Here is a 15293-nt window from a genome sequence, read left to right as displayed (position 1 = left end):
CACAGTCTTAAATGTGGGGGTTGTGTTATTGGCAATAGTGCTTCGGTACCACGGTGATAGTCCAAGAAATTATTATAATTAATAAATGTATGTCAGAAGTACCAACCAAGTTTACAGTTAAATGGATGGCTAAAAATATGTGTAAATAAGAGAGCCCTGATATCCATATTTACAATGACAGCAAAGCCTGCATCAGACTGAGGAAAAATAATCTTCCACTTACTTGCTCTCTATATTCTCAAAAGTTTGTCTCAAATTATAGGAAAGTACCATAAACTGTATATTAATAGATAAAGAAGAAACTACATAAACAGGAATATGCTGGATTTATGTTTACTCTTTTGGTAAATTAATATATCTAGACATATCACAAACACCTTCCAAACTTTACTCTGTTTACAAAGCTAAGAATAGAACCTCCAGTAACATTTACTATATTCCTCAATCCCTGCAACACCAAAGCAAAGAACACAGATGTGCATTGTACTTGTGACTTTTTACAGTATATAAGGAACACACATTAAAGTGAACATGCAGTCATCATATGAATGCTTGAGAAGGGCATATATTGATTGGAAATATGTGATTACACTAATGAATATTTTAAAACATTACATTAATTCATATTTTTAAAAAGTTTTTTAAAGGCATATATGGAAACTGACTAATCATAATGTAAGCCACAAATCCACATTGCAACATTTTCCAGTTGTTAGTTTACTGAAGCCCAGAATAGTGACGTTCTTATAGTGTTCACCCTCTCCCTTTTCCCTTCCAAAGAAGAGAAAGAGCAACCACTGCAAGCATCTGTGACTCCTGGGATAGAGTAGCATAATGGTGCAACCTACTTGGCTTGTAGGAAGCATGGTGTCACTGTGGGTACGTGTACACTAGAGCTGGAGAAGTAATTTCCAATTTGGGTAGGGATACCTGTGCTCTGATCAATCTAGTGCACTAAAAATAGCAGTGTAACTGTGGCTGCATGGCTAACAGTTGTGCCTCCAGCATGCCTAGGATTTCAGATAGGATTGTACTCGAGGTAGCTAGCGCATCCCACCGCCTGTGCGGCTGCAGCTACACTGCTATTTTGAGAGCGCCAGCTTGATCAGAGCTAGCACGGGCATGTTCATTTGAGCTGGAAATTACACCTTCCAGCTCCAGTGTACAAACACCACGACACTGACTCACTGGTTCTCAAACTTCATTAAGCTGCACTTGGTCTCTCTCCTCCCGCAGTCAGTTTGGAATGGCAAGATTCTAATCTACACCCATCTATAAAATAGCCCTTTAAAAGAGAGTTTCTTTTCCTTAGAAGAAAATACTTTAAATCTTTTGAAAATGATTTTATTTTCCTTCTCCCTTGTCTTTCCTTTTGTCCAATTCAATGATAAATAAAACAACAATGATACAGCTCTATAAAAATCAGCAATAAAAGGAAGTTGGAGAAGCATAATTTGTATTTAAAAAATAATGTAAGAAAATTAGTCTTACCCATTTCTCATAGATTTTAAATTTTGTAAGGCAGTTAAAGACCTTTTCTATTCAGAACAAACTATAACTTAATGGGCATGTGTTCCCTCTTCGTTGTCTGTTGGCAAAATCAAGAGCTTCCTAGGCATTTTCACTGGGCAAGTGGTAGTGAGACACTAACTAGTGTTTTGAAGTCAAAGCAAGAACTTCCTGACGTAGCAGCCCAAATTACACAGGATAAAAGAAGAGAAGCTAATAGTTAACAGCAACCCTTGCATTTAAATTATATTCATCTGAAAACCTTTTCCCTCACTAAGAGGGAAATCCTCGTCACCCAATTCCAATCTCAGCTAAATGGGAAATGTGACTTTCATGAAGATATAAGGGAACAGAATTCTTCCTCTCAACCACCAGAATATCTACAACCCTGCTCCAGGGTTTCTACTACGGGTATTTACACAGTATTGTGTTCAGTGGAGCCATTTATTTTGCACTTTGCCAGAAATGGCAAAACTGAGGGAAGCCAGGGACGATAAAAGGGCTTCGTCACTTTCCGTCCTTATTACCCACAGGTGAAATTTTGTTTAAGTTCAGTAAAGTTTCAACCTTTTGGCTAATTTCTAAATAGATCTACGTCTTTCATTGGTTCCTGTCTTCAGCAGTATATCTCCTCCTCCCTCTGCTGCTCTGCAGCAGCTGATAACTAAAATAAACTATTCCCAAAGAAGTGGATGTACAAACAGATCCATGCATGGACCAGCACTACATACTGTGAGATTAGAACAAAACCAGCAGATGAAATTTAAAATCCTCCAGTCTACATGACAGAAGTCTGCTTTTGCAGCAGAAGTTGTTGCTGCAGAATGCAGTATTGCTAGTAACAGAAGTCCTGAGCAACTATTAATATTACAGGTTGGTAGCTGCCTGTTGGGTTTGATAGCCGGCTGCTGGAGAAGGTTAATTTCGAGGATGAGTTTTGCTTACTGTCGTTTAGTAGTTAGCGTGTTTGTGTAGCACTGCCCTCTTCTGAATGGAATGTCTTGCTCAAGTGTGATTATGTTGCTCTAGAGCAGGGGTTCTCAACCTTTTTCATTCTGAGCCCCCCTCCGCAAACATGCTATAAAAACTCCATGGGCCACCTGTGCCACAACAACTGATTTTCTGCTTATAAAAGCCTGGGCCGGCGTTAAGGGCAAACAGCCCAATCCCCCACGAAGCTAAGTTGCTCAGGCTTTGGCTTTAGTGCCCAGTGGCAGGACTTAGATCCCCGGGCTTCAGCTCCATGCTTCAGATTTCTGCCCTGGGCCCCAGTGAGTCTAACACTGGCCCCCTGGTTGAGAACCTGTTCTGTAGCATATCTGGTCAAAGACTGGGATTTCCATCCATAGGGAAATTCCAGTATTTCAAAATTTGATATTTTCCCAAATCGGGACAAAAAGTTGAATACTAGATTTTTTTTTCAGAATAGACAGTCCAACCAGATGGGAGACCATGGTTCATAATGGGAGTCCAGCCAGTGAGTCCGGCGCATAGAGGGAAATGGGGGCATGAGGCACCCAAACTTCAGCTTCCAGGAAGCACTGTGGCAGTTCAGGTGAACAGAAAATAACATCCAACTGACCCAAAAGGAAATGTTTCTCTTCAATATGACAAATCAGAATGTTTCAACTCAGGTTGACCTGATGCCAAATTAAATATTTAGTGTACATTTTCTCAATAGAAAATTAATTTTTTTTGGCAAGAATCAAAAAAATTCCCACAGATAGTTTCAATTAGAAATGACATTTTCAACTGAAATTTATTTGAGGGGAAAATTCCTGACCTGCTCTACCCTAGTGGCTAACACACAAAGCATATAAAAAAGCCTTAATGATAACAGCCATCAGTGGACCGTCTCTTGCACACAAGTGATAGAGGGTTGTGTTTTTTGGAGGCAAAGTCAAGCAAGGAAAGACTTCCTTGAGTAAGGAGCACCACTTAGAAATGCTTCTTAGAGGAAAGTTGTTCAAACTTGGTCCACTCCATTCTTTTTTACTCCGACAAGAGAACATGGCTGTGGACTGTTTTAAAGTGATTTGGGGGAGTTGTGGAGTTGTTTTGTTTTGTTTTGTTTTTTTGCAGTGAGCTACAGATTTCAGTTTCTCAAAATGTAAAATGGGCTGTAATTATTATCCAGATATAATCGACTCGGTATCTAAAAAGAAATTGTAATGTTTTACACCTGGAACAGCTATGGCTGGAAATGGGCTGAACTAGCAGCACGGATTACTAAATATTTTCAAAGGAAATAACTAATGCAGCAGTCCAGCAAACACTTTCATAAACAAACACACACTCTGAAAGCAAAATAGACACAAGTGCTTCTACAGAAATATTACAGACGTCCTGGGAGCTTGATTTAAAAGAAAAATAATTTTTCAGAAAACTGATACTTAAGGATGTTGCAGAACATTTTTATTTTCACTAAGCCTCATGTAACAAAAAAAGGAAATGCAGACACAACCCTTTCCTCCCCCTTTGTCTTTGTCTTTCAAAGATCTTCCCTTCAACAGAAAATGGATTAGAGAATTAGGGGAAACCACTGAAAGAGAATCAAATTATTTCAGAAGCCGGTTTTCACAAGAGACCAGAACATACCACAATGCAACTATTCTTACCTTGTCTATCATATCCGGTCGGTTTGTAGCTGCCAAAATTGTCACGTCCTTTAACTGTTCTATCCCATCCATTTCCGTTAACAGCTGAGCCAAGACACGGTCTGCTACGTTCCCAGCACCTGAAGACCTGATTAACAAAAATGCCACAGATTAGTTTTTCCCTTCCTAGATAATTACCAAATGAGAAAGGGTTTACTCTTCTGTAAAACCATTAAAAAAACCTTTTTAATTTTATAGAATAGCTTTCTGATTTTTCACTTTCATCTTCAGTAGCTGAGGGGAAAAACAACATAAATCATGTAAACTAGTTAAGGGTATATTCCAGAATTAGCCCTTCAAAAGATTTCTCCGTATTCATAAAAACATCTGGGCTTGTCACTTACTACCTTGACATGGCAGACTGGACAAGGTTTTCACACAATATAAATAGTCTGGTGTTAATATTTCTAAGGTGGGAATAGTTGGATTCAAAAGGCTTCCTAACAGACAATACCTCAGTTCCTACCACTACCCAGGTGATTGCTTATGCCACCCCATCCAGTACAAAGTACAAGTACTTATTCATTTTGCAGTGTTCCACTATATTTTCACTTCTTCAATCTCCATCAAATGAGACCAATTTGAGTGCTAGCCAGCTAACTCATAAACGCATTTCCTGCCTTTATAATTTATTCATCTGTTTCTCCAGGAGAACAGAATAGAAAAGAACAGAAAAAGAAAAAGTTAAGTTGGGGGAAAGAAAGATACAAGTGTCAAGATTTGAAATCCCCAAAACATTAAACCCCAAAACAAAGACAAAAAATATTTTATGCCTTTGAAGAAGTTTGGGAACGGGATTCCAGTCACACTAGAGTCACACAAAGTCAATGGCAAAACTCTTAAATACACGTGAAAGAAATGTTAAGAAAAAAGTAATTTGGTATTTTCATTACAGCTTCTAATTTTTTTAAGCTAACAACAATACACTTGGGTTAACTCACTGTACAATCAGCCAACTGCCTTCTGCCCAAGTAAATGTACGTACATAGAAGAGAGATGTTGAATAACTCAAAGTAAAGGAACAAACTGTATGGTTACTTAAATCCTACTTACAAAACCTTTCTGAAATGTTATGCTTTGGTCTGAAGACATCATTAATAATAGGTAAAATTAATAATTCAGCATGAAATATACTTTATTTCAAAAACGTTATAAGAACTAGGGGCATATTGTTTTATCAAAAAATACTAAGACGTAAGACCTAGGAAATATTAGGGCCATATATACATACGTCTTGTGAGAGTGTGTGTGAGAGAGATACACACACGGAAGAAGCTTAATATCAAAGCCAATAGATCATCTTTGCATATAATGAAAATATAATACAATGAGGTATAGAAAAGGTAAACTAAACAAGTGCCAGTTCTTTTCTGAAAGAAAAGAAATGGAAAAGTCAGCATCGATAACAGTATCTGAAACAAAATCAGAATAAAGGTTGAGTTATTATTAAAATGTGTTTTTAAAAAACCCTAATACGTCTGAATGGAAGCAAAGCTGTGCCTATGAATTCACAGGCTTGGGACCAGACTCTGAACTCTTAATTTCTGAGATGGGTGAGATTTTCTATGAGGCTAAGCCAAAATACTGGTCTCCTGAAGGCAAAGACAAATCAACAGCTTATTCCAAAAGCTCCCTCTGCTGAACAACTGCTGCAAGTAGAGTTGAGAAGTTTAAAACAGGTGGGGGAGGAAAAGGTGGGGAGTAAAGCCAAATAGTGTTAAGACTAAAATTTTACTGACCTCAAATAACAAAATTTAAATCATCGAATTAAGGCCTGCTCCTTACACAGGGTAAAACTCAGACTGTTATCAAATAGGATTTGCCCACCAAAGATGTAAAAGTCACAGTAAATCATCCAGGATCAGCCCCCTTGCCATAACAGGATTGCTCCCTACAGACTACTCACATTTCTTCATAACTTTGTGCCACTTTGTCTCCCTGTATTTAAAGGGACACTTTCCAATATATTTTAACAAATGTTATTCTCCATTATTTATAATACCTTCCTAGTGATGCTTAATTTATCCTCCTTTCTTTGGTAAATATTTCTTTTGTCCCCAGCACCACTTATATCGCTAAAGGAGCCTTAACATTGCAACTATTTAAAATAACTAGAGTGTGCGCGCACGCACACACACACAGAAATAATATTTGTCGGCCATGTTGTAATTTAACATGAAAAAAATCATACCAGATTTTAAGATACAATAAAACTTTTAATTTCTGCTTGTCCTTATTTTTGCAACCTTATACTGCTTGCATACTAATGCACCACCACTGCTAATGCAATATACATTTGAGAACAGTGCTTGCTAAATGTTTTAGAGTCAGAGAGATCATAACTCACAAAGTAGTTATTGCTATTGCTGTTTCTATAATTTTCAAGGGGGAAAGAACAGATTTTTAACTTATTGTTGATATTCAGAATCTGGAAGACATCTGCTTCCTGGTTAAATAAATGTTGCCTAACACAATAATGGGGTGAGCCAAGGGGATTGCTGAGAAATTATTAGAGAAGGGACTTCGTTTCTTAGTCAGCTTTTTTGTTGTGTTGCAGCAGTGTTAACAATTCCCCAGTGAAATGAGTGCATTTCTAACATACCGAGAGGTCACAGCCCTATCAATTTAAAAGGAGCGGAATGTGATAAAATACTATAGTTGTTTGCAGGTTAGTAAATACTTTTCAAAGGAAATAGATCTTTAAAATAAATTAGAGTCAACTTTTCTAAAACTTGTATCCTGAAAAGACTTATACATAGGCTTAACATCTCACCCGTGGGACTACTCAGAGACAAACAATTAGGCATGAAAGCCTCTGTAAGATCAGGGTCTAAATCAAAATTGCACATGAAAATAGTCTGAAACCAGAAGTCACCGGGAGAGGGGGCAAATTTTTTTGGTTTAAGAAATGCAGGAATACGTGTTTATTTTTATTTTTTATTTGAGGGCGGGGGGAGGCATTGAATCCCTCCTGATACGAACATCTATGTTGCAAGTTTCAGTATGGAGACAATGTTTATCCCAAGTATAAAAATCATGGACAGGGTGGACTTGGAAAGTAACTGAACAGCATCTAAATTAATCTCATTGATGGCAAAATCCCCAAATGTTTTCAAAGAGTGAAAAGCAAAGTTAAATTCCAAGCTACATGCTATGTATACATAAGGCTTAAGAACATACTCTCCTCCCTCCCCCAATACTGTACATTAATCCAACAGTATGAACTCCTACATCCATGCAGAGCCCCACTGAAGTCAATGGTATTTGGTACCAGACCAACAGCCCAAGATAGCAGATCCCAGTGAAGAAATATGGCCTTTTCTATTATTTGGCATCAGATAGGAAATATGCTACAGGCAGAGGAAAAATATTTTATAGTAAAGACAGGTGGCTGAAAAAAAATTAATAAAATGTCTGAAAATAAAATGCCTGATACACAGACAACTGCCTGGAATTTGCATGTATTTACTCAAACTAGATTGTCATATTGCGCACCATATTTAGCCTGTATTCTACAGTAAATAAACTCTTTTGGCTTAACAGGATATCCTATAAAAATGCAGACAGGCAGACATTTATCGCTAGAGATTTCTTCACCAGCTGCTCCAGAACTGCATCACCACCATGTGCTCCGAGGAGCTCCAGTGCTGCATAAACTGTTAATCTGAAGGGTGACATACAAATATGCATTTTTCCATTTTCCCATGATTTCCCAGCAAGGGTTTCAAATTAATGCAGGCAATGCTCATTAAGGCTGCCTGGACTTTTGATACATACGGCAGTCAGAAAAACAAATTATGATTAGCCCTCCAATCCTACTTACACATTTCCACAACCAACAGCCAGCCAAGACACCCCCACCCCCCTCGCCACCCTACCTGACTTCCACACATTGATTTCATCATCACAACTACACAGAAATAGTCCTCAAAAGGCACGTACCGGTACAGACTCATTTCCTGTCAGCAAACTGACTGAGAATGAATGCAGTCAAAATTAAGAGTTTGAGAGAGTGTACGCGTGCCTTACCCTCACCACAAATTCCCAGACCTCCAAAATAAAAAAGGGGGTAAGAGAAATCTGGCAACTTCATTGCTGCCTGAGAACTTTAAATCCTTTGTAATGTTGTGAAAATAAAATTACACAGTTCTTTTTAAAAATATGAAATAGGATTAATGTTTGTACAGTGCTCTGAAAAATATAAAGCAGTAGCTAAGTATTAAGCATTACAATCAGTTTGCAAGTCATTCTTTCTGTGTACGGATTAATTTTTTTGTCAAATCCTCTTTAAACCACTTTCTACACATTTACAATAATCTCTTAAAGCATAGCACTTAGTTTTTTTAAATCACTTGCAGCCAGAAACTACCACCCTTACTCCTACTGAAGTGTAAATAACTGTGCAGGTAGCCCATTGATTTCAGAGAGCATGCGTATGCATGTCTTTACTCATAACACAAATTCCCTGAATTCCGAAGTATGCCACGTGAAACTATTTATATAGTTATGGCACTATTTAGTGTAAAAGAGACAGATTAGGCCTCAATAAGAGTGAAAGCTCCATTTCCCATGTGCATTCTGAAGTGAGAGATTCCTAGAATACAGGTGTATTTTATATTGCATGCAAGACTTAAAATTAACCATTGCTATCTGATTGACAACCAAAGCAGCATATATGCTGCTCAACATATGGGATTCTGTGACAGGGTGCACTGGCACTACTGGTACCACGACAAACAAGGGGTTAACCTCAGTTTCCCTTCCTCCTCCCGGCTCCTGGAGCATGATCCAATTCCCATTAAAATCAGTGGGAGTCTGATTTCAATGGGTGTTGCATCTGGCCATCTTTGCACAGATGTCCAAAGAAAGAGTTCTAAGAGTGACTGCTTGGGTGAAGGGGGGAAGGAAAGAAATGCATTTGGGAAGGTAGGGTTCCATACCCAGCATCAGATAAGTGAGCTGAACCTCAAGCTGAGGAGTTCCAAGCTGAGCCTTCCAAGGCTAAATAACTAGTTTTTAAAAAGGAAGCTATTTTTGGGATAATCATCTGCTATTTATTTTTTCCACTTCTTAAACTTAAAAAGCTGAACAGATTTTTTAAAATTTAAAAAGAAATATCCCCCCAAAATGAGATGTTAAAGGTCCAGCTCATTACAGAAATTTGTAAACAAGCATTCATAATGAAAACACAGACAGACCCTTAGTCCTAGAGGTGTTTGCAGGATTGATCTAAAATGAGTAGTTTTGCAGAATACAGCATATAACATTTTAACTCAGAAATTTACTTAAGCCCTGATCCTGAAATTGATCAGGTTCAGCAGTTTGCCTGCACAGAACTTCGTCAACTTCAGTGGGGCTTGGTACAGGAACCCTGAACAAAGTGAAGTTGCAGAATCAGGACCGTAATGTAGTAGATAAGGTGGAAGACAAGGATTGCTCAATGAAGGTAAATTCCAAGAAAATCAAAAGAAAGCTTCACCAGTGTCTTTTGGATTAACGTCTTAAAATCAACCCAAGAACCTACTTATTCCCTCAAAATAATGCTTTAAGCACCTAAAGAAGATACCTGTAAGAATTATGAAGTTCCTGTTTCCTCTTATTTGGTTTAAATACAGTATCCTGAAGCTGCCACATAACTTGAAGGCCAAACTCGACTACATTTTTTTAAATCAGTAAGAGAACTACATCATGCTCAACGGATTTCAGCAACAGTGACTATGCTGTTCAACTTTCCAGAAAAATGACTGAACAATGACTGCTTACTATTCTGCATACAAAGGGCCAATGCTGCTCTCACAGAAGACAGTGCTGCAACTGACTTCAAAGAAAACAGATTTAGGGTCACAGTAAATTATATTTGCAGTAGGCTGATAAGAGAAAGCATAACACCACTCATGGGACAAAAAAGTAAATCTGAAAAGAAAAAAAAACAATGGTAAAGTAACAACAAAATAAATACCACCACCTACCACTTATAACAATTCCATTCAAACATTAACAAATTAACCCTCATCATAAAACCATGAGGTAGATACATATTTTTGTAACCATTTTACAGGTGGTGGGAGACTAAGTGACTTGCCCAAGATACAGAAGTGTCTGTGACAGAACTGAGATTAGAAGTCAGCAGTTCCTGGTCTTGGATCTGTGCTCAGACTCACAGATGACACCTCTCTGACAAATTAAATGAGGTTTAAGAGACTAATTTACATTTTTATATGGCATTTATCTCAAATCATCTGAATTCACAAACCGTGGGCCTAATCCTTCTCACTTTACTCACATGAATAGTCCTACTAAAGATCATAGGGGTAAAGTGAACAGGATTTGGGCAAATAAGTACAGAGCACCACAAAGTCAGCCAGGATATTGCAGAACAGTCTAAGGGCACTCCAGGAGAACCACCTACTCTGACAAGATGTGCCATGGAACTTAATGTTTATGCAGAGCACTAAAGTAAAACATGGAATTCAACTTATCTACCTGTGAAGTATCAACCGGTGCGCTGACCATGCCAGGTTTTGAACACTGATTATGATGGATTTCAAGGAGAATGTAACGCTTACGTCACTCTCAGGTAGATCCACCGGGACTACACTGCTGGGAAGCCAGGGAGAAGTTGGAGAGGGCTGCCATGGGCAAGGGTAGCATCTCAGCACAGATGACCCTGAACTCATGGAGATAACCAGGTTAGGGGATAGACCCCACAGGTTTTACCATACATAGGTGAACCCCTCCACCCAATAGCATGCTGTAGGGTAATCTCTATATGGGAATCATCACTGAGATTTCTATGGGAAAAGTTTCCCACAGTTTTTCATTGGAGGGGGCGGGGCGGAGAAGGGGACAATCTGGCCCATTGTATCTACCACATGATATTAGACAAGACCTACATAAAAGTTTAGTCTTTTTACCAAAAAAGTTAAAGTAAATATTGAAAGGTATGAGCTTTAAAAATCTTCCTGCAAATGGCAATCTCAAATTACTTCTTTTACTGGAACTGGAAGGAAAAAATTTAACATGGACACAAACGTAAAACTCATTGACATAACAAAATAGTTGGTATCAAAAAATTAATATCTGCTCAAAAAGACCAGAATTCTGAACTTCTCTATAAGCTACTGTAGCCAGACAGCCAGCCCCCCCCCTCAGACCAGCATTGCTGGAAACACACGGGAGCCAAAACACCAGGGCACTCCAGCACAGCCTTTGAAGCTGTGAGAAGCACAGGTGTGCTGCGACAATGTGCCTTGGGGAACGTATACAACAATTGGGCTCACAGCAGGCAGAGGCGCTGTGACAGACATGGCTCTTAGCCCCTACTAAAACAGCATGATGCACACACACCAACATCCTAGGTGGGAAAATATTTACCCTGATAAAAGAAGTGTCCAGTAGTCGAAACTTATTGTTTCTCCCTTGCAAGTGTGAACTACTCTTGCGAGAGCTGGCGTCACCCCGACAGACCAGCCCCAATTTAGCATAGAAAGGAGAAAGAGAATAAAGGAGTACAGAGGTATAAGTAGGGGACCTACAGCACCATGATTTTTGAGTGCTTTTCACTATCTATCTGCTGGTCAGATAAGTGACAGCCTCCCAAGGCTTCTGCAGCTAAGAGGGTCCCTAAGCCTTGTCCCTTATTCGTCTTTCCGCGGAATTGAGTGACCGATCCTGGCTTGGCACCGCTGGAATCGAGAGATGCAAGGAGGGTAAGAAGCACCCACACCTGATCTCCTATCTTTAGTGTACACATATTTTGAAATAGAGCTCTATACTTTGTTTTCTTTCTTTGGGATTGTAGCTTCAGTTTTGTAACTTGTTTGTGTGTGTAACATCTCTACACTTAAATAAGTAGACACTAGCAATTTTGTAACCACATGATTAGAATCTAGTTTAATAAATTTTGGTAACCATTTATGCATAAGCCTGACTTGTTTCTCTGGTTTACTGTAAAGCAGCCAACACAATTAAAAGAACCTCAGCCGTTTTGGCTATAAAGCCTGGCCATTAGGTGAGAGTACTAAGAGCCTAGCGTTGAGTTGTGCCGCCTCCACGGGGCAAACTCTTGGGGCACCTGTCAGTCAATCCTGACTGCCCGCTGCGAAGGAGCTCTGAGCTCTAGCAGTTAAAGTCACAGGTGTGGAGAGGCTCTTAGTGCTGCCATTGGGGCACCTGTCAGTCAGTGTTGACTGCCCGCTGCGAAGGAGCTCTGAGCTCTAGCAGTTAAAGTCACGGGTGGTTAGGACCTTGGGGCATCCGTCAGCCTAGCCCGGGCTGCCCGCCGCGAAGGGACAGTGCGTCCTAGCGGTTAAAGTCACGGATGGTATAAACGGGCATAGCTGGCACCTCACCAAACATCCCTGGCCATCGGCTAACAGCTACTGAGGTAAAGGGTTCCTGAAATACCAAAGACCCCTGCCAGCACACTCCCACACAAAAATCACTCCGTTCACACTGTCTGAAAGATTTTATTGAGTCTGACATTTCTGTCAGGGCTTTGTAGGGGTAAACTGTCAGCAAGAAGCACCTGCCAAGTCAGTCTTTTCAGTCCAACTGCCATGATCATAATTAACTGTCTCACTGTTTTATTTCCTTCCCTCACAAATGTTGATGAAATATGGCTTCGGAAGTTCCATGTTTTCCACAGTATTAAAAGAAAATTTTACTCCAATAGCATAGCGGCTAGTAAATAAATAAATAAATAAAATGGCGGCAATACCTTCCCAGAGAATAGTAATGTCTCACAATGAAAATTAAGGTATTTGTCAAGAAAAACGGCTTTTAAAGTGGATAAGGCCCTTAATTTACAGTTGACCCTTTTTTCTTAAACACTGCTAGGACTTCAAGAAACATCTCCAGCTCTTGAGTAAAATTACTGGCCTTGCAAACATAGGTCATAACATTCATGCAAGCAACAGAATATGGTTACAATTGACACTTCTGTTTCCTGTAGCACCTTTCATTCAAGGATGCCCAGTATCAGAGCGGTAGCAGGGTTAGTCTGTATCTGGAAGCCTACTTTCGCCATCTCCAACTCAAGGAATATTTTCAACACACCACTTGAACAGTGCACTGACCTACAGGAACCCTCCTACCAACACTACAGGAAGAAGAATTCTGCGTGGACTCCTCCTGACAGTCAAAATGACAGGTTGGACTTCTACATAGAGTGCTTCCGCAGCCGTGCACAGGCTGAAATTGTGAACAAACAGCATCACTTTACCCCATAACCTCAGCCGTACAGAATGCAATGCCATCCACAGCCTCAGAAACAACTCTGACATTATAATCAAAGGGGCTGACAAAGGAGGTGCTGTAGTCATAATGAACAGGTTGGATCATGAACAGGAGGCTGCCAGGCAACTCTCCAACACCACATTCTACAGGCCACTATCCTCTGACCCCACTGAGGAGTACCAAAAGAAATTACACCATCTGCTCAAGAAACTCCCTGCTATAGCACAGGAACAAATCTAACAGACACACCCCTAGAGCCCTGACGAGGGGTATTCTATCTGCTACCCAAGATCCATAAACCTGGAAATCCTGGATGCCCCATCATCTCAGGCATTGGCACTCTTAAGGCAGGATTATCTGGCTATTTGGACTCTCTCCTCAGACGCTACGCTACTAGCGCTCCTAGCTATCTTCGAGACACCACTGACTTTCTGAGGAAACGACAATGCAATGGTGATCTTCCTGAAAACACCATCCTGGCCACCATGGATGTAGAAGCTCTTTACACCAATATTCCACACGAGGATGGACTACAAGCTGTCAGGAACAGTATCCCTGATGAGGCCACAGAACATCTGGTGGCTGAGCTTTGTGACTTTGTCCTCACCCACAACCATTTCAGATTTGGGGACAACTTATACCTTCAAGTCAGCAGCATTGCTTTGGGTACCCGCATGGCGTCACAGTATGCCAACATTTTTATGGCTGACTTAGAACAATGCTTCCTCAGCTCTCGTCCCCTTGCGCCCCTCCTCTACTTGCACACATTGATGACATCTTTATCATATGGACCCACGGGAAGGAGACCCTTGAAGAATTCCACCTGGATTTCAACAATTTCCACCCCACCATCAACCTCAGCCTGGACCAGTCCACACAAGAGATCCACTTCCTGGACACTACAGAGCAAATAAGTGATGGTCACATAAACACCACCCTACACCGGAAACCTACCGACCACTATACTTACCTCCATGCCTCCAGCTTCCATCTAGGACACATCACACGATCCATTGTCTATAGCCAAGCCCTAAAATACAACCGAATTTGCTCCAATCCCTCAGAGACAAACACCCACAAGATCTTTATCAAGCATTCTAAAACTACAATACCCACCTGGGGAAGCGAGGAAACAGATTGACAGAGAGAGACAGGTATCCAGAAGTCACCTACTACAGGACAGGCCCAACAAGGAAAACAACAGAACACCACTGGTCATCACGTACAGCCCCCAGCTAAACCTTCTCCAGCACATCATCAACGATCTACAACCTATCCTGGAAAACGATCCCTCACTCTCACAAACCTTGGGAGGCAGGCCAGTCCTCGCTTACAGACAGCCCCACAACCTGAACCAAATACTCACCAGCAACTACACACCACACAACAAAAACACTAACGCAGGAACCAATCCCTGTAACAAACCCTGTTGCCTACTCTGTCCCTGTATCTATTCTAGCGACACCAGAGGACCCAACCACATCAGCCACACCATCGGGGTTCATTCAGCTGCACATCTACTAATTTGATATATGTCATCATGTGCCAGCAATGCCCCTCTGCCATTTACATTGGCCAAACTGAACAGTCTCTACGTAAAAGAATAAATGGACACAAATCGGACATCAGTAATGGTAACATACAAAAGCCAGTAGAAGAACACTTCAATCTTCCCGGACATTCAATAACAGATTTAAAAGTAGCCATCCTTCAACAAAAAAAACTTCGAAAACAGACTTCAAAGAGAAACTGCAGAGCTACAATTCATTTGCAAATTTAACACCATTAATTTGGGCTTGAATAGGGACTGGGAGTCGCTGGCTCACTACAAAAGCAATTTTCCCTCTCTTGGTATTGACACCTTCTTATCAGTTATTGGGAGTGGACCAC

The 15293-nt window shown here is 40.3% G+C and overlaps 1 protein-coding gene across 2 annotated transcripts in view; it reads right to left on the bottom strand.

Annotated features, from left to right (window-relative positions):
* The window catches only part of AFG2A (AAA ATPase AFG2A), a 305716-nt gene that overhangs the window by 197539 nt on the left and 92884 nt on the right, over positions 1 to 15293 (bottom strand). For both annotated transcript variants that reach the window (XM_074950826.1, XM_074950828.1), the window contains exon 14: positions 4128 to 4254. In XM_074950826.1, coding sequence (XP_074806927.1) covers positions 4128 to 4254 — 127 coding nt within the window. The remainder of the gene's footprint in view (positions 1 to 4127; positions 4255 to 15293) is intronic.

Source organism: Natator depressus, chromosome 4 (genome assembly GCF_965152275.1).
Source record: "Natator depressus isolate rNatDep1 chromosome 4, rNatDep2.hap1, whole genome shotgun sequence".
Classification (NCBI taxonomy): domain Eukaryota; kingdom Metazoa; phylum Chordata; order Testudines; family Cheloniidae; genus Natator; species Natator depressus.
Note: the sequence above shows the minus strand (reverse complement) of the source record. Positions and strands in the feature narration are given on the sequence as shown.